The sequence below is a fragment of the Sturnira hondurensis genome, unplaced genomic scaffold (assembly GCF_014824575.4).
Source record: "Sturnira hondurensis isolate 20B ecotype Veracruz unplaced genomic scaffold, ASM1482457v3 Scaffold0004474, whole genome shotgun sequence".
NCBI classification, from domain to species: domain Eukaryota; kingdom Metazoa; phylum Chordata; class Mammalia; order Chiroptera; family Phyllostomidae; genus Sturnira; species Sturnira hondurensis.
In genome coordinates, this window is record NW_028077105.1 from 16655476 (window position 1) to 16683342 (window position 27867).

At 37.4% G+C, this 27867-nt stretch overlaps 1 protein-coding gene and 1 pseudogene across 9 annotated transcripts in view; both read left to right on the plus strand.

Annotated features, from left to right (window-relative positions):
* The window catches only part of FAM184A (family with sequence similarity 184 member A), a 103590-nt gene that overhangs the window by 63762 nt on the left and 11961 nt on the right, over positions 1-27867 (plus strand). For 6 of the 9 annotated variants that reach the window (XR_005066442.1, XM_037045849.1, XM_037045846.1 and 3 more), the window contains exons 10-14: positions 13690-13902; positions 19714-19867; positions 24377-24504; positions 25965-26149; positions 26583-26729. Coding sequence is in view for 8 of the 9 variants with exons in the window: in XM_037045849.1 (XP_036901744.1) it covers positions 13690-13902; positions 19714-19867; positions 24377-24504; positions 25965-26149; positions 26583-26729 (827 nt within the window). In the remaining variant the exon portion in view is untranslated. The remainder of the gene's footprint in view (positions 1-13689; positions 13903-19713; positions 19868-24376; positions 24505-25964; positions 26150-26582; positions 26730-27867) is intronic. The other 3 variants (XM_037045851.1, XM_037045852.1, XM_037045853.1) reach the window with 1 other exon arrangement.
* LOC118986817 (uncharacterized) lies at positions 5807-5935 on the plus strand (annotated as a pseudogene).

Below are 27867 nucleotides of genomic sequence, written 5' to 3' on the forward strand. Positions count from 1 at the left end.
CGTCTATCAAAAATGTAGTGCTTCTGCCCTGGCTGGTGTATTGAGCACGGGGTTTGCAAACCAGAGGATCGCGGTTCGATTCCCAGTCAGGGTATATGCCTGGGTTGCAGGCCAGTTCCCAGCAGGGGACCAGGAGAGGCAACCATACATTGATATTTCTCTCCCTCTCTCCTTCCCTTCCCCTCTAAAGTTAAATAAATAAAATCTTTAAAAAAAATGTAGTGCTTCTAATGTGCCTGGCACTGTGCCAGACCAGTAGTGAGGTCACAGCAATCTCTGCCTTCTCAGGGCCCCAATCCAGAAATGGGGGCAAATGGAAGTAACAGTGACCCATTGATTTGTTACAACCAGGGCACACAAGGATGCATACCGTATGGGCCTACCCTAGTCTGGGAGCTTGGGGGAGGCTTTTCTGAGTGTGGGATCCTTTACCTAAGGCCTGAAAGAGAAGTAGGAGTCAGGCCTGGGGAAGGAGAATAGCATTCTGAACAGAGAGGGAAGTAAGTGCAAAGGCCCTCAGAACACCTGTGTTCTGGAGAGTAGAGGGTTGGAAGGCTGAGGAAGTAGGCAGGGTCCAATGGAGCAGGACCTTTTCGCCTTGTTGGGACTTTATCCAAAGAGCAATGAGAAGCGATTGAAAGCTTTTAATTGGGGGTGGGAAATTTCTAGGTATTGTAATTTCAGATCTCTTGCTGCAGTGTGGAAAATAGAGATGAGTAGGACAAGATAGGTTCCATTCAATGAATATTGGTCCCTCTAGGCAGTCTTCCTTTTTTCAGATTAATATTTTCTGTACAAAATATTTAGTATATGCATTAGTTCATTTCTTAGAAGATACAGTTCTAAGTCCTAGGAACTTTTTAGTTATCTAGAATTTTCTCTTTGCTACTTCTATTATGGGGGAGGGGAGAAATAAGGTGGGGAGAAATAAGGTAGAGAGTAGTGAAAACTAACTCCATCATATAAGTCTATATCATTTATTAATAAACATTTATATAATAAACATTTGTGAGCATTATTTACTCTATGCCAGGAACCAAGTTTGTTACTTTGGATGTAGAATATGAATAAGACAGGGTCTCTGTCCTCTAAAAGAGAGTTATTCAGTGGATTTCAATATTTATAAGCCAATACATTTGCAAATTGCAAATGTGGAAAACTTTATGCTAATCTCTAAATGAATAAATTGAAGTTTAGCACAATGGATTACACCTAAGGGCATAGTTTCTTCTGTACAAAGCTCTAAATTTATAATTAAGTACAGTAACTTTTTAAGTTGTATTTAATTTCCTTCCTTAGTTATCAGAAAGTATGATTATATTTTACCTTTCAAGAATAAAAATCCTGCACTGGCTGGTGTGGCTCAGTGGATTGAGCACTAGCCTGCAAACCAAAAGGTTCCCCATTTGATTCCCAGTCAGGGCATGTGCCTGGGTTGCAGACCAGGTCCCTGGAGGGGGGCACATGAAAGGCAATCATGCATTGATGTTTCTCTCCCTCTCTTTCTCCCTTCCCCTCTCTCTAAAACAAATAAATAAAACCTTTTAAAATTTGTTTTTAAAAAGAAAAAAATCCTGAAACACATACAGCAAGCCTTCTATGTTAAGTCTGAGTGCGGTCGTTTGGAAAGGATCTCTTGCGGCCCTTTTCACTCATCTCAAAAACTAACAAGAGAAGCTCAAGATGCTTTAGAACAAATTACTATATAGAGCATAACTTCTTACTAACATGGGTCTTGCTTATGTAGAATGCTTGCCAAATAATATTTTTGCATATAGATTTTTAGCACACCCATTATTTTAAGCAGTCCCTCCCTTGGGGAGATCTCATTCTGTCATATGGCCTAAATACGGTCTACATGTCAGTGACTTACAATGTTAAATCTCCAGCATTGACCTCTTACCCTGAACTCACAATCACTTGGTTAACTAATAGGCACCTCAACCTTAGCATGTCTGACTCAGATCGATTCCCACACTCCATCTATCATTCCAACATCTTCACTTCCTGGGACAGTTTGTTGCCTCAAACGGAAAAGGAAGATTCATCCTTGATTTCTGTCTCTCTTTTATCTGTCCCATAATCTGTCAATCCTGTTTTACTCCACTTCCAAAACATACCCAGCTCCATCCGCTTCCATTTCCCCTAGTAAACACTAGTCCAAACCATTGTTACAATGGTCTCCAATCTAACCTTCCCAATTTCACTTTTCCTCACAGCATTCCAAGTGATCTTTAATGATGTAGGTCAGATCAGGCCATTCCCTACTTAAAATTCTCTGAGTACCCCATTCAATTATTCTGACTCCTTCATTGTCCAACAGGACCTTAAGCCCTCTTACTCCTACAGATAACTCCCATCTCATTTCTGCCCCACAGACGGTACTGTACACACATTCACACGTGTGCGCAGTCACTCGGCTCACTTCCACCTCATGGTGTTTGTACTGACCCATTTCCCTGCATGCTCTTTCCCCAAGATCATCTAATTTTGTGGCCGGCTCCTGCATTCATTCTTAGTTAAATGTCACTTCCTTCAAAACGTCTGTCCTTTCCAGCAGCAGCCCAGTATCACCTTCAGTCATTTCCTGTCACAGCAATCTTTTTCTCTTTTTATATTATTTATCATAGACTTTTTCTTCGTATTTGTGTGTATGTATGTGTTTCTTTTACTATCTTATTCAACTGCTTATCTCGCTCTGCTTGTGACATTTCCTGGAATATAGTAGCACTCTAATAAATATTTTAAGTAAAAAAATTAATCTTCATTTATGTATTAGACAATAATGGCATTGCCACCTGACAGCACTAGTTGGGCCTTTCCTAATGGCCATAGCTAGATCTGTGATGTAAGTCACCCATGTCACAGCTTAGGGACTGTGCCTTTTGGTTCAGGAATGTCCAACCTTTTGGCGTCTCCGGGCCACACTGGAAGAAGACTCATCTTGGGCCACACATTAAATACACAACACTAATGAGATGGACGAGCAAATAAAAGGTTGTAAGTAAATGTACAACTTTGTGTTGGGTCACGTTCATAGCCATTCTGGGCCGCATGTGGCCTGTGGGCCATGGGTTGGACGCCCCGGGCCATGGCTGCAGTAGTATGCTGACAGAGGTAGTGGCCANCTGTGATGTAAGTCACCCATGTCACAGCTTAGGGACTGTGCCTTTTGGTTCAGGAATGTCCAACCTTTTGGCGTCTCCGGGCCACACTGGAAGAAGACTCATCTTGGGCCACACATTAAATACACAACACTAATGAGATGGACGAGCAAATAAAAGGTTGTAAGTAAATGTACGACTTTGTGTTGGGTCACGTTCATAGCCATTCTGGGCCGCATGTGGCCTGTGGGCCATGGGTTGGACGCCCTGGGCCATGGCTGCAGTAGTATGCTGACAGAGGTAGTGGCCATTTGAGTTTAGATTCAAATATACTTCTGTTGTTTAAAGTCTAAAACCCCTGAGGAAAGACCTGGCATACCACTCTGATTTGTCATGTTGGTTAGCTTTTCAGTTCATTCAGGAATATTCATATGTATTTTTATATTATGGTACTTTAAAGAGTGAAAAATGAAATCCACTTCATAAGCCAATGCCATACATTTTATATTAACTTCTAGTACTATGACATCAGTTCTGAGAACTACAAAGAGGTAAAAAAAGTATAGCTAAAAAGCCTTCAGATTTTCTTCAGTTTTATGAAGTCTGGAGAAATTAACTATATATCATTACTACATGAAGAATATTAATAGTATGAGAAATAATAAGAAAAAAATGAAAATATAGTTAGTATGCATAAAAATGTGAGAAAGTTTAGATTGAGAAGTTAGGAAGTAATCAAATAGAAAGTTAATCTTTTTTCTCAACTTATTTTTTCTTTTTTTTAAAGATTTTATTTATTCATTTTAGAGAGGGAAATAGAGGGAGAAAGAGAGGAAGAGAAACATCAGTGTGTATTTAGTTCTCACCTATCCCCTACTAGCTTACAACCCAGGCATGTGCCCTAGACTGGGAATCGAACCGGCGACCCTTTGATTCGCAGGCTGGCACTCAGTACACTGAGCCACACCAGCTATGGCTCAACTTACTTTTTTCAACTCTAGTAAACTATCCTAGATTATGTTAGTCTAAGTTATTAGTAAAAAATTGCTCACCAAATAAAAACTGTCTTTAGTTTGTGACACACCAGGGAATAGTCACATTATGTTTAAAAAAAAAGATAATTATGTTCTGTCTGGAAAGTTGATTTATTTGTCCAAGGTAAATACCATTTTATAGGAACTTTTCTACTTATACTAGTAATAAAACTTTTTAAATGTTATTTTGTATTTTTGGAGGGCAAAGAAAAGTGAAGCAGTTGAAACAGAAATCACATTGTTTTCCGTATTTGTGGGGAGAGAAAGTGCCTAGTGGTTTTTCCAGTGGTTTATCACTGGAAATGCCAATGAACTTCTGAAAAGTGAACCCAGATCATAAGTAAATTTTCCAGTTATTTCCTAGAAAACAGGATCAAAAAGATAGGAAGTCATCTCTTTTTTTTCTTTCCCCTAGTATAAAACCAGATTATTACTAAATCGTCATATTTTTGGTGATTATCTCTTATTTTCTGGCTCCAAACTTATGTAGTCAATCAAGTTAGTGTTTCAGTTCTCATCTGCTCATTTCTCTTAAGAGAAATCCTTCAAAACCCAACATCAGTACTGGGTATAATACTTTGAAGCAATATATTGGCGATGTTGGGGAATACTTAGAACAGTCATATGCCTTCTAGGTCCTTCAGGAATGATGGCTTTTTAAACTGCCCTCTGGTGTACATGCACTTGCCTTTGGTATTGTGCATAGGTAAGTCTGCCAGCCCACAAATATGAGACACTGTTTTAAGGGACTGCAGATAATTTAGACTGTAAGTCTTCAAGTTCTTTTTGTCTAATTACATTCTCAGAACTGTTTTCAACTTTTTTCTTGAGTATATTATAATTAATGTTCTGTGTTTACTCTCCCTTTTATTCCCTCTTTCTTTCACTTAGTTGATTTCTGAATGTTTTCCTTTATTCCTGTGATCTTTTCTTCGTAGCGGCACTCTCTGGGTGAAGCTTTGCATAAATCTATCAACAATGTAAGTGAACGGCACTTACAGTTTGTACACAAGGGCATGTTGCACTTTTGATTTTGCATAAGCATCATCACTGCTTTAAAGCTTAAACTTATAAAGAATATATTTTGGCATTCAGTAAGACATGTTTTGTATATGGATAATAAAAGCTTTTTTCTTTCAACCATCCATTCATGTATGTGCATACATCTACCGCATTGTATTAATAAGCATATATTTCATTATAATACCAGGCAAGATTTTACATCTCACACATAATGTTCATTACTATTTACTTTGTAAGATACGTGACTGATTTTGAAAAACTACTTACTAGTTGACTATCATAGAATGGGAAATAAATATAAATGCATTTCTTTTGTTAACTAGTTTATTTTTTGAAAAACTAGTATCAATAGATGTATTTAAAAGGATTAGATAGTTGTGAATGTTCATTAGATTCAGAGCATGTTTTAGATTTTAATGTTATAATTATTAAAAGATTTAAAGTGAAATGGAGTAAAACCCTTTTCCTAAGAATTGGCAAAACTATTATTGTTTTTACTTTGTACACCTCAGGTATGCATAAATTTAGCTTCAAAACAATGTTCATTTAACCACTTACTAATTTTTTTCTTTATATATTAAGAGAAAAAATGAGATTATTCATATCAAATCCATTCCCAACTTGTTCTTTAAAATAGGAACAGAGATCGCTTCTCGGCCTTTTGGCTAAGATCAAGTGTAGTATCTGTTCTTATCAGTTTAAAATAGGAACAGAGAGTTAAACCTTACTGAATATTTATTTTGTGATGTCTTAGGGCAGAGGTGAGCAAATTTTCTGAAAAGGGCCAGCTAGGAAATAACTTAGACATTGTGGACCATGCAGTTCTTTTTGTTTAAGATTTTATTTATTTATTTTTAGAGAGGGAGAGAAACATTGGTGTGAGAAACATCAACTGGCTACCTCTCCCATGCCTGCAACCCAGGCATGTGCCCTGACCGGGAATGGAACCGGCGTCCTTTATGTCGACAGCATAACACCACTCAGGGTGGACCATGCAGTTTCTGTGGCAGCTGCTGGCGTCTAATGCAGCTGTGTGAAAGCCACCACAGTATGGTGGCTTTATGCAGTATAAAATAGCCAAGCAGTATGTAAATAACCATGTGGCTGTGTCCCAATGCCACTTTATTTATACAAACAGGCTGTAGTTGGCCAGTTCCTGTCCTAGAGGAGTCAAACCTTTAACTCTAGAGATGTCCTATGACATTCGATACTTCTAGAGTGAAATTGCTTCCTCCTACTGCTGGCCTTTCTACTATGCAAGGAAAGAAAAATTTTACCTATCTTCCATATTCAGCTTTGCTTTCTACATTAAAAAAATAATTAGAAGTACACAAATACATTTAACACCATTTTCTTTAATATACTTAAAAATAACCAACAAAGATATTTATCTCAATATTGGTAAAATAAGGCCACATTTAGAAGTTCTTTTTGGCAGAACATAGAGAACATAGTAAGAATTGGGGCATAATTGTTACATTAATTCTTTTTGACATTTGTGCTAACTGGGATAGAAATCAGAACCCAAATAAGGTATAATTATTGTAAAAAAAATCATTGAATTGTACTTCAGAATACTTGTAACAACATAGTCACTTTTTCCTTAATAATTATAAGTGAAAAAGTGTTCATTAAACTAAAAACTACCTTGGCGAAGTTAAATCTCTTGGCAACTAGAACGGGGATGCCTTGATTCATCTAAAGAAAAAGTAGAAAAGATCGCTAACACAGGGAAGTCTCCATTAATTCATTCTCTTTTGTGGCATCATAGTCATGGAGGATCAGTTCTTTCCTCTGTCATTATCCAAACAAGTATGACTTCTCAGAGTATTGTTCAGTATGGCGGTAGCATCTGCCCGCCCTTAGCACGCATCGTCTTTACCCAGCCTTCCCTGCAACCAGTTTCCCTATATACCCGTCTTGTCCTAAAAACCAAGTGGTTGTTGATACCTCTGTTTTTTCTGAAACCTTTCTAGTTTTTTTCAACTAAGAAAAAATTTTTGAAAAAAAAACATAGTTTTGAAATATGTTCCCAATAAAATAATTGGGAACATATTTCAGAAATATCTTAGGGACATCAAGTAGGCATCATTGTGTGGCTCTTAATTGATGAACTCAGTTTATAGGTGTTCTTAGAAAATACTAAAAAAATTACGAACAATTCAGAATTTTTTTCAGAATGGTTATAATTTCACAAGCTTAAATTTACTTTTCTTAGCTACACTCTTCAAACATAGGAAATTATTGGTTAAAAAAAGAGAAAACTAGGAAGAATTAAAATATTCAGGCACCTTCAGACATTTTATGTGAGCATTCGTGTAAGTTGTTTCATAGTAGTAAATTATCCTTACTGGCCTCTGCTGAGCCTATGTTAGCAGTTTTTAATGTTGCTCTGTATATGTGAGAGTATTGAACTAAATGTTAATATTATATGGTTTAGACTTTATAGTAATTTTTTTACTTTCCTTGTCGAAATTGGTAATTATTCCAGCTCAGAACAATCTCCTATGTACAGTTTATTGAAAAACAAAGCTATACATGTTTTTAAAAATTTTTTTCTTTCTAGTTTTCTTGTTTACTAAAATGAATGAACCTCTCACCCCAAACCCCTGCCATAAAAAATCATTTTTGAAAAATCATGCATTATATATACCTTCTTAAAAAATACACAGATAAACAACTTACCAATATCCTGATAAACTGACAAAAGCTACAGTAGAGAAGGCCATAGGTAATATTACTTGAGGAAAACAATATTTCATTTTGTTTTCCTCCTTAATCTCATAAAATGAACTGAAAGCAGAGGATATGTGAAAGGAAAAGGCTTCAGTGACTTCTCCAGACAGTGCCTTAAGATTATCATAAAAGAAGCAGCCAAAATTTTTAGTTCCATGAATTCCAGGGCAATGGTTCTCAACTGTGACTGTGCATTAAAGTCATCTGTGAACCTTAAAGAAGAGAGAGATGTGCAGCCTTCCGATAGACTTGTACGTGTACATGTTCAGACCGTTTGGTTTTTGATTTGGGAAGAAATTTGTGTGTGTGTGCATAATATTTATAGTAGCGAAATTAGGTGAGAAAATCCAAAATTCCATCAGGAAGGACAGGGATTTGTATTGTATTACATTCTGGAACTATGTCTATTAGGATGCATTGGGCTATAAACAAGCAGAAACCCAAGTGAACAGTAGCTTAAGCTGTCAAGATAATTAGGAACTAGGTATTTTCTGTACTTCTGCTTTGCCGTGCTCAGTGTGTTAATTGTCTGACCTTCAGTTTGTCATGTCATTGTTGCAACGTGGCTGCTCCAGCTCCAGCTATTAAATTCTTGAACAACTATGCTAATGCAAGAGGCTCTCCTTAAGTGCTCTCCTTTGAACTTTTATCAGGAAGTAAAATCTTTCCCCCAAATTCCCCACATACTTTCTTTTAGCTTATTAACTAAAACAGGGTGACACATCCCTATAATTAGATTTCTGTGACTTGTTCATCTTAATCATAATCCATCCCTTGGTGCTAGGACACGGGCTTACATTCTTTAAGACAAGGATTTCCATTCCATCCCTGAACAAACTCAAGAGTTCAGCTAACTGAGAAGGAAGGAAAGGGGGAGATTAGCTGTTGGGGAGGCAAGAAACAGTGCCTGCAGTAGAAAGTCTGTGTTGTCCTTGAAAAGAGTGGGGTATTCCTAATCATCGTGGATATTCGTCCTTTATCAGTACCACTGTGAAGAGAAAAACAAACCTATAAAAACACAAACTCACTGGCCTCCCTAGTGGAAAGTTCATTAACCGCCATTAAATAAATCTATGGGTTTACTCGTCTTAGAGGAAGCTGCATAAGAATGGAGTGTATGAAAAGCCACTCCATCACATTCAGCACCTGCAGGTCAGGGTACCTCATGGTTTTACATTTTAAGGGCTGTTTATTGCTCCATGCAATGTATATATACACGGGAATTCTACCCAATCAGCAGCCCCGAGGGGTTGTTTCAGCAGCTTTGCATGTTAAGTACTGGCTGGCCTCTGGAGGTGTGCCCTGGGGCCGCAAAGTAACTTGTGTGTGTGTGTAAGACATAGTCACTGTTCTCTCAGATCAGGGCAGGTGTGCTCTCTACATTTGGTGAAAATGTCCAGCCACTTACACATGATGTAGTAGAAATAACCAAAGAAAACAAAACAGGCAATTACATGTATCCAAAGGCGTAAGTCATTATATCTACGAAGATACCAGAGTGTTAACACTGGTTTACCCTTAGGGACTGGGATTTGGCAAGGCAACAGAGTGAAGGAGACTTTCCTTTTGTTCTGTAACTGCTATATTTAAAAAATTTTTACACTGAACATTCACTACATTGCTAATTTGGAGTAATAATATGTTAGGGGGCCTGGGCCCAATTCTAGACCTACTAAATCAGAATATCAAGGGATTAGGGTCTGGCCAAGGGTGTTTATTAAAATCTACGTAGATGATTCTGATCCACAGCCAGGTTTGTTTTGAGGACAAATTATTGGTATACTTTATGTGTTCTTTATTTTCTGTGACAAGACTGATGTTTTGGGGCACAAAGAACACCACAGTGCATCAAAAACCGAAGGTTGTAGGTAACTAAATGGCATGCCCCACGTGGACATCCTGCCACACCCAGCACCTCGGATTCGACATTTCAGCCTCTGTGCTGAGGCAGTTCTTTTTCAGGCGCCATTGTTGAGGCCCTGAATCTTTGTGAAACTTCTCTGTGGAAAACAGGTAAAGCTTTCCTTTCTTCAGAAAAGTGTACTCATATGTCTTAATTTTCATTTTTGTCCTTTTGAAATTATTACAATGCTTTATTTTTTTAAACAGTATTTTAAGTGGTAGAGATCAGAAAGTGGTACTTAATGTCAGTTCAGCTGGGCCTTTAAAATGGTTCACAAAGTATCTGGTACCCATCACGCCAGTCCGGATGTTGTAGAACTCATACCTAAACTGCTGTGGGTATGGTAAGAATTGTTAAAATGAGGACTGAAATTTTTTCTGAAATAAGGATTTTTTGCATTTCTTTAAAATCAACAAAATAAAAAGCATTAAAATTTAAAATTATAACAGATGTGTAGAGACTAATACCATATACTTCATAATGTAAATATGTAATTTGAAGAAATCACTGTTTCTCATTCATTTATTAAACAAACACCATTCTATAATTTTGTCATAAACCTACTGATCAAAATTGCCCAAACTATTGAACGTGAAATTTGTCTTTCTTCTTTTATTTTGAATTACTGAAACTTTATATTAATATGTATTTCCATAAAGTATACTATGCTCAGCTATTAAACGTTAGTTCATTTCACATTGCTTTGCTCATTATTTGTCTTTTAAAGCTCATGTCATTTTCATGCTGACTAAAGGTGCCAGTTCAATGCAACTTGACTATTTACAAAAGGAACAAAATAAATCTTGATGCCGCATTGCATGATGAAGGCTTTCTGCATGAATCCAAAGATTTTAGATAGGCTTAATATTACTTTGGTAATATTAAGTATTGAAAGTTAATATTAAGTTAATATTAAAGTTAATATTAAGTATTTGAAAGTTAATATAAAATATCTAAAGTAAGTGTATTTAAACACTAAATTGCATGATAATGTCTTTTTGTACATACTTTATATTTTCTTGAGTATAGAGACAAAGATTANGTCATTTTCATGCTGACTAAAGGTGCCAGTTCAATGCAACTTGACTATTTACAAAAGGAACAAAATAAATCTTGATGCCGCATTGCATGATGAAGGCTTTCTGCATGAATTCAAAGATTTTAGATAGGCTTAATATTACTTTGGTGTGCTTTGAAAGTTAATATAAAATATCTAAAGTAAGTGTATTTAAACACTAAATTGCATGATAATGTCTTTTTGTACATACTTTATATTTTCTTGAGTATAGAGACAAAGATTAATTTTAGATTCTAAAATGAAAAATATTGCTTTGGAGTCCTTTCGAGGTAAAGTATATATTTGATGTGAAACATTTAAGTATACTTAAGCTGGTGAGATTTGAAAGAGTGCTAGATTGTAAACATATAACTCTTACATTACTGTGGTACTTCCTTCACTTTAAATGTTATATTTCTTTATAAGTTTCATCCTTAAACAGTTCAACTGTGAGTCAGATTGTAGTCAAATTAACATAGCTCTTTGTGATGCAGCGAATTTTGGAAGTAGGTATTGCTGAATCTCGGATCCACAGCTGTGAACTGATGAGCTTCTTACTAACGTCAGCGCACACTCAATTGGAGGGCAGGATCCAAAGCCACTGCTGGCCCATGCGGTGCCTGGGTGCAAACCAGAAATACATGCCCATTTTCTTAGGGTGGGCATGATGCATGCCTGGGCAGACGGCTTGGTGAGCAGTTTGTTTGCTGGGTAGGTTTTAGTCCTCACTTGGCCAGGGACCAGGTAATAGCTGTAGCTACTGGTAATAGCTTTAACTCTCAATCATTTTGTACATGTAACATAGTCTTTTCCTAACCTTCCTACATGTATTCTAACAAATTGTCACATGGCAGTCACGTGAGTCCCCATGCTGGGCCTGGAACTAGATTTAATTTTGGCAAGAGAGTGGTTTGGTTCTTTATTTCAAGAACCAGCTAACTGGGAAGAAAATGACTCTACCAGTCACATATCATTGTTTATAAACACACGTTTTTGTTGCATTTACCCTTTTTTAAATTTTTTCTCTCTGGGTTGTCGTTAATGCTGTTTCATCCTGATTTTCTTGGCACAAGATGGAGGAAAGTCACAGAGTATAATGTGTCTTGGTGTTCCTAGTTCACAAGTGTGTCCTTAGCTGTTGCTGTGACATTCTCCTGCTCTTCGCACACTTGCTGGCTTATTTTGATCTTATTGTGAGTCACGGCTGCTGCTGCCATTTAAAGGTGTCAGCATGGCAGCCAAGAGTGTTGTGGCAGCTCCACTTGACTCCATTCATATAAAATACCCTCTGAAACCTTAGGTTTGTGTAGAAATCATTAAGTAGAATCCATATAACTTTCAGGAAGTAGAGTCACTTCTTTGGAAATACATTAGAACAGACCGAACATCAAGATCAGTTCTATCATTTTTCACCAGTGTTTGGCTATCTCCATAAAGGCATGTGCTAAACTTTACAACTAATCCTGATTTAAAATTTGGTCCAAAACCCTTCCAGACATCTAGTCACCCACGCACAGTCACTATAGGCTTTGACCATTTCCTGTTGCTTGCCTCTGACCTTCTCTGTCTTCCAGTTCCTGCTCTTTTTCCTCTTCTGTTGCAATTATATAGTGATTCTCCACCTTTTTCTTTCCTGGTACCTTCCTTTGGGAGATGTGAGGCAGCCTTTATTTGCTTTTCATCACTCAAATGAATGTCTTTTCCCATTTACAAAAACTCACTTTAAATCTTCCTGTTTCCATTGGCTTTCTTGGCCACAGAAGCTGTTATACTTGTATAGAACACATACAGTGTCTTAAGTTACTTAATGAAACACATTTCACAGTTTTTTATCTTATTCCCTTAAGTTCCCTTAGAGTCAGACTTCCATTAGAATATGGCTATCTAGTGTCAAATTACCATTTCCTGTGTAGGGGAAGAGAAATAGATCGAATTAAATGGTTTCATCCAACATACATATACTTACACACATATTTTGTATGTTAATTCTTTAAAAAGAACTTAATTTTAAGTATTTTAGGACACCGAGAAGCCATGCAGACATTAAGGGTGATACTTGTTTTCAAAGGGAGTGACAAATCAGTTTTCAATAGTGAAATAAAGCACCTGTCATTATAAGGATGTAACTAGAGGATTGTGGGATGCTTATGATTTTTCAAAAGCTTGAAGACTTGCAAATCCTTTGAATTAAATCAGAATCCAAAATAAAAATCTTTTCGACACAAGGATTCTAAATTATGAACTGATAAATCTTTCAAAGAGTAGCTTTCCAATCATCAAATAATGTTAGCTGACACTGAGCCCTTACTACATGCCCAGAGCTGTCCGAAGGCAACTGTGCACAGCAATGCACTTAATTCTCACACAGCCTGGTGAGGTGTTGGTTGTAGCAAGCACAGAGCTAGGATTTTAACTCAGAGCCCCCAGTCCTAACCACTCAACGTTACTGCTTCACAAATAAATAGTTTAATTTTTCATACTGTCTCTTTGAAGTAATCTACTAAATACATTAGTTGTCTTCTGTTTCTATTTCATGTTGTAAATATTTATTACAGTACAACATAGTTCTTCATTGTATTTCTAAATGTGGGCTGCAGTGTTCAGAGTCTACAAACTTCAATGCCACTAAAACAGTCTATTTTTAGGGTAACTGCTAGAAATAGAATTGAAAGTGGTAATACCTAACAATTAAGTATCCGTGATGTATTGTAAACATTTTCTTAAGGCAAGTGTTTAACTAAATATCTTTGAAATGCCTTTTTTCTCTTAGATTGGCAGTTTGTGAAATATGCCTTGTATTCATTCTTCATTGTGTACCATTCTGTGGCATAGATCTCCTTGCTGAAACAGAACCTGGAGATGCAGCTTTCCCAGTCTCAGACTTCTTTGCAGCAACTGCAAGCTCAGTTTACCCAAGAACGACAACGACTCACACAAGAGCTTGAAGAGTTGGAGGAACAACATCAGCAGAGACATAAATCTTTGAAAGAAGCACATGTCCTTGCATTTCAAACTATGGAAGAAGAAAAGGAAAAGGAACAAAGAGTAAGTTTAATGTGACGTATATTCAAATGGAATCCAATAGCCTAGTAATAATTAGCCTTCCAGTTCTTACAAATTCATTTTTTTAGCTCCCACAGGTTATGTGTGGCTTTATTTCAGTGTTTTCCAGTGTTTAAACGTATACACTAGTTACACACTATCGTAGACAACTTAGGCTGGGGACAGCATTTTGGATCTGTTTTCCATTATATGGCCAAGTTCATGATGAGACTAATAGTCCATCTAGTTTGTCATATAGTTAACAGTGATCAAGTAAATTTAGCATGGTCCTACCAAGTTGTAACCACTGTAATCATTTAATACTATCTTGAATTTATAATTGTCTTTCATCGAATTTTAATTTTTCTATTTCAGGCTAGATCTACAAAAGGCATGTATCCAAAGAATTTATATATTTTTCAACCCAGATTTTTTTCTCACAACTTTAAAAAAAAATGTACAAAATTCTCAGTAAAATTATAAACATTTTAAAATAGCGTAATCCCCTATGTATTGTCCAAAGCATATATGAAAAGTAGTGATACAAACAAATCACTCAGATTTAAGTCAAATAGGTATATTATTAGACTAATCATATATGCCAGAATCTCCCCATATACATTACTCAGTTTTATTAAAATGTTAATTTGACAGTCTTAGTGTGATTAATTTTGGTATAGTTTATTTTTTAACAGTACATTTTGCAGTTTCTTCTAAGGACCTTGTGGTAATCATGATAAAGATTGACAGAAAAATACAGTTTTACTAATAATAATTTTCAGCATCTATAGCCATTATAGGTATCATTTGTTTCTTAATTCTTTATGTGGGAGCAGGCACTGTTTTAAGGAGTGGTATGTTATAAATCAATTAAGCCAAGAAAATTTTATACGTTTTTTTAATGGTTTTTATTTTTTAGAGAGGGGAAGGGAAAAAGAGATGGAGAGAAACATCAACATATGTTTGCCTCTTGCACTCTCCCTATTGGGGACCTAGTCTGCAACCCATGCATGTGCCCTGATTGGGAATTGAACCAGCGATCCTCTGGTTCACAGGCCAGCGCTCAATTCACTGAGCCACACCAGCCAGGGTGAAAGTCTTATCCTTTTAAAAACAGTTAACTTACCAATATCAGTAAGTTGAAGTCTCTTGGTCTGGTCAAGGACGTTCCTTTGGTTAAAAGTTAGGCCTGATTGTATTGCTAAGTAATAAATTCATTGAATACTATTTGTGAATTGGAATAACATGTAAGCTCGAACATCAGTACTTTAATTTTAAACATTTAGTTTTTTCAAAACTTTAATCCTTTTTAAAAAGAAATCAGAATCTGCAATTTTCTTGCCTGTCATTTGGTAGCCAAGCTATCTAGGTAATGTTGTCTTGTGGGGAGGCTCTGCCCACAGTGTCCCCCCAGCTGCCATGAATGAGAATAAGTCTACCAAGACATGATTTGATTAGGGAGGAAAGGTTGGCCAGTCTCTCAAAGGAGAAGGGCCAGGAGCCTGTTCCTCAATGGGCTTTTATTGGGTTTAATTTGCATAGGAATACAGGGCATATATACGTAAAGCTCATCAGTCACTGTCAGGGAGTAAGAATCAAACAATAAATAACATTCAAAGAACTATGGGAGCTTATTTTCAGTCAGGGTCAGATAGCTTAAGGGCCATAAAACTTTGGGGAACAAACTCATTTCATGCTTGGACCTTTATCATTTAAATTAAAGGTATTAGCAAAGTAGGTTTCACAGGATTTTATACATTCGTTTTTAGGCCTGATGGCCCCAGGGAACCCGCCCTTTCCAGAACAGAGCCGCACCCACCTCCATCATTGTTTCAGGCTTAAGTCGGGTAGGGGAAGTAAGGCAGCCAAGAGATTAGGAGACTTCTTGCAGACAGAGTGAGACACAGGCTATGTCAAAGCCAAAGAGCGAGGGTCCATCACCCCCTTTTTCTATAGCTCCTCAAGTCCTTCCCTGAGGGCCCCTTCGTAACCATGCCTGTCTTCGGTCATCTCTCCTTTGAGGAATGTTACCAGTCATTGGCTAACCAGTCATCTGCCCAGAGCCAAGCAAGGTGAAATGAAAGGGGGCAGAGGTGGTGCCCTGCAAGGAAGATAAGCGTTGTCTCATAATTGGCTTATGGTCCCAAGGTCCTGTACTCAGCCTTAGCCATAGGGGGCTACAGCTTCTGAAACCAAGCAGGGTGGTTCCCAACATTGTCTAAACTAAAAGTCCTGCATTTTACTTATATTCAAAGAAATGTATGCTTTATATTTCAGAAATAAAACACTTTTAAAATGGTGCACATAAGTAGCCAAATACTGATTTTTCAAAACAGCATTTTAGAGTAATGATTAAAAACTGCTACCCTATTTACAGTACAGAATCTTTTTCAAGAACCTTTCTTGTTATAGTAGCAGTATGATAACCTCTTCCCAGAACAGTTCAGTCTCTAAACTTGAAGTGCCCTGAGTTCTCTTTTTCCCTCCTGTGGCCATAGATCTTCTCAGTCTTAGCTGCATGCAGTCTGTTCTCTCTGGCCAGGCTTTTAAAACTAATCACACAAAAAGCTTTAGTTTACTTTTTCAGGTGCCCACTCTCAGAGCTTTTTTTAATAGTATATTTTATTAATTATGCTCTTACAATTATACAGTTGTCCCAGTTTTCCCCCCCTTCCTCCCTCTGCCTGCTATGTGCCCTCCCTCCCGCATTCCCCCACCTCAGTTCATGTCAGTGGGTCATGTATTTAAGTTCTTTGGCTTCTCCATTTCCTGTGCAGTTTTTAACCTCCTTCTGCCTATTTTTTACCTACCAATTATGCTTCTTAATCCCTGTACCTTTTCCCCCCATTCTCCTTCCCTCTCCCAGCTGATAACCTTCTGAACGATCTCCATGTCTGTGATGCTCTTTCTGTTCTCCTTGTTTGCTTATTTGTGTTTGTTTTTTAGATTCAGTTGTTGATAGTTGAATTTGTTGTCATTTTAATGTTCATAGTTTTGGTCTTCTTCTTTATGTTAAATGAGTCCCTTTAACATTTCATGACTTGGTGATGGTGAACTCCTTTAGCTTTACCTTGTCTGGGAAGCACTTTATCTGCCCTTCCATTCTAAATGATAGCTTTGCTTGATAGAGTAATCTTGGATGTAGGTCCTTGCTTTTCATCACTTAGAAACTTCTTGCCAATCCCTTCTTCCCTGCAAAGTTTCTTTTCAGAAATTAGCAGATAGTTTTATGGGAATTCCTTTGTAGGTAAGTCTCTGATATTCTCTTGCTACTTTTAAGATTCTCTCTTTATCTTTAACATTTGTTTTTTTTAATTATGTGTTTGATGTGGTCCTCTTTGGTTCCAACTTGTTTGGGACTCTCTGCTTCCTGGACTTGTATGTCTGTTTCCTTTGCCAAATTAGGGAAGTTTTCCTTCATTATTTTGTCAAGTAAATTTTCAATTTCTTGTTCTTTCTCTTCTCCTTCTGGCATCCCTATGATTCAGACATTGGCACTTTTGGAGATGCCCCAGAGTCTTCTCATACTCTCTTCGGTTTTTTGAATTCTTGTTTCTTCATTCTGTTCTGGTTGAATGTTTATTTCTTCCTTATGTTCCAAATTGTTGATTTGAATTCTGGCTTCCGTCCCTTCACTGTTGGTTCCAACCTGTGGATTTTTCTTTATTTCACTTAGTATAGCCTTTATTTCTTCCCTTATGCTTTTGCAGTACTCAGTGAGTTCTCTGAGCATCCTCATCACCAGTATTTTGAACTCTGCATCTGATAAGTTGGCTATCTCCATTTTCCTTAGTTCTTTTTCTGGGGTTTCGTTCTATTCTTTCATTCAGGCCATATTTCATTGTCTCCCCAACTTGGCAGCCTCCCTATGCTTTTTTCTGTGTATTACATAGAGCTACTTTGACTCCCTGTCTTAGCACATCAGTTAAGCTGTAAGGTGTGGAACCTTAGATATTTACCAAGGCTGGGCAACCGCTTCACCACTTTGTGGCTCTGTGTGGGAAGCGGGGGTTGGAGAAGGGACAATTCTGCTGCCTGGCCTCTGGAGGCTTGCCTGGCACTCACCCATTTACAGTCACTACCCATTTCCCGTATGCAACCGGCACCCTTCCAGCTGCTGCCCTGTTGATGATTCCAGAGTGTGGGTGAGCTTGCATACGTTCTTGGATCTTGTGGGCCCTTTAAGTGGACTCTCCTGAGAAACTAGCAGTTTCTTTTGCTGCCCCAACCTCCACTGGTTTTTATAGCCCACAGCTGTGAAGCTCTGTCTTCCTGTAGCTAGAACACTGGGCTATGCAGTCTGGCCTAGGGCGGGGATTGTTCACTCCCAAGGTATCCCTCCTGATTTTTATCCAGCACACATGAATGTGGGACTGACGTTCTGCACGTGCTGCCACCTCTCCGTGTCGTGATGAACGATCTCCATGTCTGTGATGCTCTTTCTGTTCTCCTTGTTTGCTTATTTGTGTTTGTTTTTTTAGATTCAGTTGTTGAGAGTTGAATTTGTTGTCATTTTAATGTTCATAGTTTTGATCTTCTTCTTTATGTTAAATGAGTCCCATTAACATTTCATGACTTGGTGATGGCGAACTCCGTTAGCTTTACCTTGCGTCCTCCTCTAGCATTCCGATTGTGTCCTCTCTGCTCTGGCTCAGCATCTCCACCTCTCCTACCGTCTGGATAAATGTGGCTTATTTAAGTCCTTGGTTGTTGGACTTACAGTCCAATTTTATGGCAGTTCTGGGTGTTTTTTGTTTTGAGGGTAGTTGTGGTTCTTCTTGTGGTTGTGCAAGGAGGTGAAGCATGCTTACCCACCCCTCCATGTTGAGTGGAAGTCAAGGCCTCAAATCTTTTGCTTCTGTTCACAAATGTAGTCAAAAAGAATGACTCTAGAAGGTAGCTACAAAATATTTGATGAGGTTGAAGTTATAGACGACTCCTTCTCTTATTCCCTGGTCAGAAGATTTTTTCATGTTAATGCCCTCCTCCTATTTTTCCTAAGTCTAAGTCTATGCACATGGAAGAATTATTCATTAATTTTAGATTGCTCTCACCTGTTGGCATCTTTAGAAAACAACTACTGAAAACTGCTTTAGGGCAAGAGTCCATATTCCAATGTAGACACAATATATAGTCATTTTAGTTTCATGGCTATTAGTTTATTGTTCAGAAGTGACTCTAGTCATTTATTTTCTAATGGTGATTATCTTATATTTAATTTTCTTTTTTCTTTTATTTTTTATCCTCACCCAAGGATATGCCCATTGATTTTATAGGGAGGGGAAGAAGAGGGAGAGAGAAACATCTATGTGAGAAACATTGATTGGTTGGTTGTCTCTCACATGTTCCCAGGGGGAACACACCCACAGCCTAGGCATGTGCCCCATCCATCCCACGACCCTTCAGTTTATGGAACAATGCTCCAACCAACCGAGCCACACTGGCCAGGGCTTATCTTTAATTATTGTGTAAATGAATTAAAAATGCTTTCTTTTTCCTGACCAGATGTGCTCAGTTTATTGGCAGTCTCCTGCAAAGCTAAAGGTTGTGTGTTTGATTCCCAGTCAGGGCACATGCCTGGGTTGCGGGCTCGGTCCCCAGTCTGGGTGTGTGCGAGAGGCAACTGATGTTTCTCACATCGATGTTTCTCACCCTCTCTTTCTCCCTCCCTTCCTCTATCTTTAAGTAAAATCTTTTTTAAAATGCTTTGTTTTTCTTAAATAATAACTGAGTTTTATTAATTATTTTATTTTTACTTGTATTTTCCTTTCTGTATTAGAACATAATAATTTGAATGTGTTTCTCCTATTCCAGGCTCTTGAAAATCATTTACAACAGAAACATTCTGCAGAGCTTCAGTCACTGAAAGATGCACACAGAGAGTCAATGGAGGGCTTCCGGGTAGAAATGGAACAGGAACTTCAGACCCTGCGGTTTGAGTTAGAAGATGAAGGAAAGGCTATGCTCGGTATTTGTGTGGATTATAATGTTATCATATTTATTTGAACATCCTTCTACTTTAAAAGTGAATGTGAAATCACAAAGTTTATTTTCAAGTTTTGAAATACCACAATGAATATCTGAGTGTTTTGCTTATTTTATTTGAAGCTACCAGATGAAGAGGCAAGTGTGCTGGAATAGCATGGCTAGAAAACAGACTTTCTCCATGCACTGGCTGTGTAAGCAGCACTCACTGGTGCTTCTGTCTGTCATTAACCGACTAAGTGGAGTCAGGACGTTCAGGCTTCCGATTGTGCAGTGACGAAAGGAGGAGTTGGGCACCTTACCAACTCCTTTAAGCGCCACATACCCTTAAACTAGATAGTCGTATTGGTTTATTCCATTTCAGGGTTTGTTTTTTTTAATGTGAAAAGTCATTTTTAGATCTGACTTTTTGTTCTATTTTTCAGATATATTTTAAAAATCTTTATTGTATTTTTTCCATTCCCATTTAGTCCCCTTATACTCTTCTCCCCCAGCAATCACTGCCCCTGTTGCCCATGTCCATAAGTCCTTTTTCTTTTCGCTCAACCCTTCCACCCGCCCAACGCCCCCACTGGCTGTCATCCAAAAATATGGACAGATATTTTTAATGGGATTTTTATCTTTGAGGTGTTCAAATTATGACCTTTTCTATAAGGAGATATGTTTTGAAGAAAAAACAGATATGTATTAAAAAATTTTTTAGTTTGTTTTTTAGTGTCATTCAATAACTTTTCATTCCTACCATTTAATTTTCCTTCTGATTTTTTTCCAAATTCTCCTAATATTTTTAATGTGTATTGTCACACTTCAGCAGCACCCTCATGCCAAAGCAGAAACTAGGAACAAAGAAGATGAAAGTGTTGTGAATATCGTGGGCCTCCAGGAGCAAGCCCTTTGATCCTGTTGATTCTCTCTATTGTTGCTGGGAGCCCTAGGCCAAGTCGTTAGAGCTTTCTCCTCTTCCTCATTTAAAAACCACTGCCATAGCTAAGATGAATATCATTCTAAGTGCAAACAGTGGAATATCTGTTATGTGCCAGAGACTCTGCTAATCAAGGAGGATTCAGAAGTGAACTGCCCGCTGCTCTGTCTTTGCCTTCAAGTAGCTTCTAGTCAAATGCAGAGTTAGCCTTTGTAGGATGTGGTCCCAGGGAGCACCCTTTCGGCAGCCGAGTGAGGAGAGAGGAAAACAGGCCAGCTCTAGGAACAGCGATTGTGTGGTCCATTGGAACACGATTCAAATACCCCTTTGTTGACAAAAAGGTTTTTTCTGTTTTTTTTTTTAACTTTTTATTTTGAGATAATTGATTCACGTGCAGTTGTAAGAAATAATATAAAGAATGCGTTGAACCCTTTACCCTGTTTTTCCCAATGGTTTTCAAAACCAACATCTTTTAAAAGTATAGTACACATCTGAAACTAACATAAAATAATATTGAATGTAAACTACAAATGAAAAAATATATTTAAAAACTACAGTACATATCATAACCAGGATACCGATACTGTGGAGACACTGAACAGTCCCATCACCTTGAGGATCCCTGTTGCCCATTTAAAACTACACTTACTTCTCTTCTTCTCCCCCTCCTTTAACTCCTGGAAGCCATTTTTATAATTTTGTCATTTGAAGAATGTTGTGTATGTTTTCCATGGTATCATACGATATGTAACCTCTGGGATTGGCTTTCTTTCACTCAGTGTAAGTCTGTAGATCCATTCAGGTTGTTGCATCAATATTTTGTCCCTTTTTATTGCTGAGCAGTATTCTGTGGTATTGACCTACCACATTTGTTGTCCTTCACCCATTGAAGGATGTCTGGGCATTTTCATTTTTGTGTAAACTAAGTTTTCAGTTGTCTGGGATAGATGCCCAGGAGTGCAGGTGCTGTGTCATATGATAATTACATATTTAGTTTTTGAAGAAACTGCCAGGCTGTTTTTTAAAGTGGCTGTACTCTTTTACATTCCCTCCAGCAATATATGAGTGACACAGTTTTTCACCTCCTCTCCAACATTTGATGTCATTACTTTGTATTTTAGGGATATAGTGATACCTCATAGTGAATTTTACTTAGCATTTCCCTAGTGGCTAATAATGTGGACCGTTTTTTCATGTATTCGTTTCCATCTGTGTATCTTCTGCTTGGATCATTTGTATTTTTACTATTGAGTTTTCAGAGTTCTTTGTATATTCTAGATACTTGGCAGGAACTTTTAGGTCTGCATTTCACACATGCGCACAACCCATCCTCCTGCCCCGTTCCATTATTCCATTGAAATTACTCTTCCTGAGGTCCTGATTGTACTTTGAAAATCCAAAGTATTCTTACTCGCTCTCACTTGTTGGCCTTGTCTGCATCATTTGACCCCTTTGACTTTCTCGAATCATTTTTCCCTCTGGTTTCCACGAAAGTAGACTGTCCTCACTCTACTCTTACCTTTCTGACCTCTCCTCCTTAATCTCATTTGCCAGCCCTGTTTCCCAGTGCGCCTGTTAAATATGGCTGTTTCCCAGCATTCTGATCTGTGTTTTAGTCTTCATGCTTTTCCTGATTGATTGGACTCATGTCCAATGTGTTCGACTACCATCGATTGTGCTGACGACTCCAAATGCATATTTCTAGGCCATACTGCTTTCTTTGCAGATTAGATTTACATTTCTTACTGCATATTAGATATTCTTATAGTCTGCATTTTAGATATCAGTTCACTGTCTCCTTCACAGTCCAAGATGTGTTTCTATTCCTGTACCCACTTTAATTAATGTTATCACCATTTACCCATTTGTCCAAACCAAGAACCTGGGAGATGCATTAAATATTTTTTCTTTCACTTTTACGTCCCATTAGTTTTTCTCTTTAAATATTCCCTATGTCTGATTATCTTTCTGCCATACCTAGTTTGTGGTCATATCATTCGGCACCTAGATTATTACCCATAACCTTCTTCCTGATATCCTGTCTTATAGTCCATCCTCCAAACTCCAGCGTGGTTAATCTGTGCGAGACTCAAATCTCACTATGTGGCTTCCCAACTTTAAATAAATCCTTCAGTGATTCCACATGTCCTGCCTCAGTGTCTATCATGTTTTTCCACCAAAGAAGCCCTTAACCCCAGGGGACTGAACTTAAGTTCTACATGGAGGTCTCAGGAGGAACCCGAATTGACTAGCTGCAAGCACAGCATTTCTTTGAAGATTCATGTTTTAGCTTTAGAATTTATAATTTGTATTTTACTCACTTATATCTCTTTTGTGTTCATATAAAAATAATGGCTTTCCCAAAAATCTTCATGTAAATTCGTGTTTCCAAAGATGATCATGTGTACTCTACAGGTTCCCTCAGCTGTGCTCACACACGCATCCCAGCCTGAGAACCACGAACCTAAACACAGAGTAACAAACATTTTGTACTGCAATAAAACTTTCTCAGACTGGGCTCCATTTTCCTTCCAGTATGACCACATGCTGTGTGGGCTGCTGCCACACCAGACTTGCCAGAGGCTGCCTGGTAGTCAGGTTCTTTCTGCTCCTGCGTGTTATCTCCTCTTCCACTTAGAGAACACTACTCATTCTTTTAGTGACTCTATAATTCCTTTGTGATAGCAACCTCAGTTTTCCTGTCTTAGGAAATTTGGGTACTTCCCCCACTGTGCTTTTATTATAACTAATATTCATCTCTGATATTTCTCTTAATTCCCTAGTAAGATGCTTTTCCTTCTAGCCTGGGCAGTTATAAGGACAAAGTCACATTTTCTTCTCCCTTAGTATAGTACCTGACCTTCAGTACATGTAGATCATATGAAATAATCTCAAATTCAAATGAAGATGATGACTTCCAAATCACTAAAAGCATTCACTACCTGATGGTTAACATCTGTTAGGGATATTATGGAAGAATTCTTACCTGGGTGAGAAGTTGCCTTCTAAATATGTTATGATACCACTCAACTATAAAATGTTATTCTAATAGTGAATGAGAAGAGTTAAAAACATTTCATTAACTCATTAATTGCACACTGAAGGCATATATAGAAATATCTCGATTCATTTGAGCAGCTAGAAATTATTATCAAAGCTAGATGACCTCAAAATTCATAATATTCTATGATAGTCTATCACATTTTTTGTGTTTTTAAGGATTTTATTTATTTACTTCTTAGGGGGAAAGATCATTGTGCGAGAGATACATCAGTTGGTTGCCTTTTGCATGTTCCCAACTGGAGAACCTGGCCCGCAACCCAGGCATGTGCCCTGACTGGGAATTGAACCTACGACCTTTTCATTTGCAGGCCAGCACTTAATCCACTGAGTCATACCAGCCAGGGTAGTCTGTAATATTTTAAGAGGCAAACACACGTTGATCATATTTTAATGGGCATACTACAAATGTCCTAATTTTAAATATATTCTGTGACACATACAATTTTTATTTATGTGTGTAAAATATTTTTTAAATATGCTAAACCTCTTTTTATTCTTGGATTCCAGCTTCTTTACGCTCAGAACTAAACCATCAGCATGCAGCTGCAATTGATTTGTTACGGCATAATCACCATCAAGAATTGGCAGCTGCTAAAATGGAATTAGAGAGAAGCATGGACATCAGTAGAAGACAGGTAGGGAAGAGCATTCTGTTCTGTGATTATTTCCTGAATGTGAATAGATTTGAATGTTCACAACTTTCTGAAAATAATTTATAGGAACTAGTATTTTCACTAGTTATTATTTACTATCTATATTAAAGTTTTATTTTTAAGGGTAAATAGGCAACTTAACTAATATTGCTCATAAATTTTACATTTTATTTTATGACCTTTTAACTGATTATTTTGAATTTTACTTGCATCCTGAGAAAGTGAACAATAAAATATAAACCACACAAAGAGTGAACACAGTACTATAAAACAGCACCGTCCAGCAGAACTTTCAGGATGTTCTATAACTCTGCTGTCCACTAGCCACATGGGCCAAGCATGGCTAGTGTGGCTGAGGGCCTGAGTTTTTTTTTTAATTTAAATTAAGTTAAATAGGAAGGGAGAGAGGGAGGGTGGGAGGGGAGGGGAAAGGAAAAGGAAAGGAAGTTAAATTTGAATGTAAACAGCCATGTTGGATAGCATAGCTATAGAAGTAGCAGGTCCTGAAGAAGAAAGAAAACCTTTATTTCCATATCACTCTAGCACAGTTACTGTTTATACTTTTTAAACTTTGTTCTTTGGCCACGTGTACTTCCTTTAATTAGATAGTTTGTGATTTTGAATGTATGTATATCTAGATGGATGGATTTTATAGACATAGTGCAATGAAGAGTATTATTGGTTTATTAGACTTATAACTCACTTTTTTTTGTCTTCAGCTGTGTTAAATGATCAGCCCAAATTTTCCTTGCATTACTAGGAAATTTTAAATGAGCTACCTTACAATTATGGACAGAAGTTATGTTCTCTTCGAGTAGGCTGACACTGACATTGACAATGTCTAGGACTGCAGAACTTGTAGAAAACAATGACTGCCATGAAAATATAAGGAAACTTACCTTTCAGACAAGCAAAGTCTGCTTTCTAAGCCATGGGATGTACGTGTATGTTTCTGTGTGTGCGAGGATAGCCTCCACATGTGTGGGGCCTTTTTAGATTGAAGGGTAATGGTGCCAGCACATAACCTTTATGATATTTACGTTATTAATGTAATTTATGTAGCATAATATTCTTTATGTTACACAACAGATTATGTAACGTCTTGAGTATGTGAGAGCCCTGTGTTCTAACTCAGCTCTGCAATTTATTATAAATCATCTCTTGGATTTTAGTTCCCTTATCTGTAAAATGAGGGAGATGTGCTTTTATGGTCTTTTGGGTCCCTTGTCGCTCTGACATTATTGAAACTGTATCTGTATAAACACTTCTTATATATGTATGGAAAGAGAAGAGGCCTTGAGCTTTTCTCATTTCCGCAGTTCGCTTTTGAAGTAATGGCACATTTGTTACATTTGACATTCCAGTCTGCCATTCTCTTTCCCTCAGATAAACACAGAGCGCAAATACGTAGAAAGCTTTTAAGAACTGTTTGCATCTTGCAGAGTAAGGAGCATATGTGCAGAATAACGGATCTACAAGAGGAATTGAGGCACAGAGAGCGTCACATCACTGACTTGGACAAGGAGATACAGCACCTTCATGAAAATATTAGTGCCCTAACCAAAGAATTAGAATTTAAAGGGAAGGAAATTCTCAGGATACGAAGTGAATCTAACCAACAGATGAGGTATGCCATTAATTACAACAGAAGGAATGTGCACTGTTACCTGAAAGACTGTTGTGATAGTATTTAGCAATATACGCCTATTTATGTAACTAGACTGCCTTCTAGTAAGATATTCAGGACCACTTTTGATTTTGTTGACTATGTTATGATCTGGAACATAGATGAAATGTTATATTTTGAATGGTATATATGCATTTATCCACTTTGGAAATTGTATAAAATTAATTAAAATCTTAAGAAATGTTATTTTAAAAAGCATTAAAGGAGACAACTTTAACAAGCTGGAAGATTAAAGTAAGTAACTTGCTTTGGGCTGGTTCCATTAATTTTCTGTATATTATATCTAAAACCATTTCAAAATCTGGTAGAATGTAGAAAGTTTTGAAAGCTTACCTTCAGAATGACATTTTCTTAACTAAAATAAATTAAACAGGTTGCATGAACAAGATTTAAACAAGAGACTTGAAAAAGAGCTGGATGTCATGACAGCAGACCACCTCAGAGAGAAAAATATCATGCGGGCAGATTTTAATAAGACTAACGAACTACTCAAGGAAATAAATGCAGCTTTACAAGTGTCGTAAGTCACATTATATTAAAGAAAGTTAATATGCAGATAATAAATTGAGGAGCACTGTGTCTAACCTCAGATTAGCTACTCTTTTGAACTAATTAAATGATACTTTAAAAAGAAAACAAGTACATATTACAGATGGTAATTGTAGCGTATTTTTAGATTAGGATAAGTCAGTTGAATAATTGTGTTCAGTAGCTGCTACTGCTACAGTTTTACTCGAGGACAAATAACTTACGAAAGGCTGTCCCTCAGGGTCATGAACTGGCATGCCATGGTGAAAACTTAAAAGATGTCCCGTATGTAATGTTAAGTAAAAGGGGCATGTTGTGACCAGTAGGTCCCACTAATAATATATATTTTATAAAAATATCAAACGATCTTTAAAAACAAGTACAACATTTTAATAATAGTGGTTCCCTTTAGGGAATGAATTACAAGGTATTGGGGTGGGGAAGAGCAAAGGCTTGCTTTTAATTTTATATACTCTGATATTGTTTGAATTTCTATAACAAGCATTTGTTTTATAATTTTAAAAATCTGTAAAGGTGAACTATCACAAATAAAGTTACTACTCATACAGAGTAACTAATACTGTTAAAACCAAAATTTCTAATTATTGCTTAATGGTTTAAAAAATATTTAATAGCCCCTGTCTTTTCGAGACAATTATAAACCGCTGCAGTCAATGCATTCACTTCGTGTCTCTGGCCCAAACCCTGGTCCAACTTAAGTTATCTGAGAATTAACCTTCTCTGAGTTGCTGCAGATGATTTATTCATCTCCAGTCTCTCTTCTTCTAATCCGTTAAGAAAAAAGGTCCATAAACTCTACACACTTTGGCAAAGTCAAACTAGTGACTAATCCCATCACCCTCAGTCTCCGACTCAAACTTGGACCTTCAGTGTGCCCCGTCCTGCCTCATCCTGTCGTCTCCTCGTTCCCTGTCTGTTGCCCTTGCCTCAGCCATCCTGACCTTCTTGGGTTCCTTCTAAGTGTTTCCCCGTGTTGTCCTCTATAGTCCAGAATAGTTTCCTGTGTCATCACCACCTAACTACCTTTCTCCAGGCTGAAAAGCATCTCCTCGAATTTCACCCATTTAACTGATTAAGCCACTCCGTAAATATTATTGTGAATGTAGCAC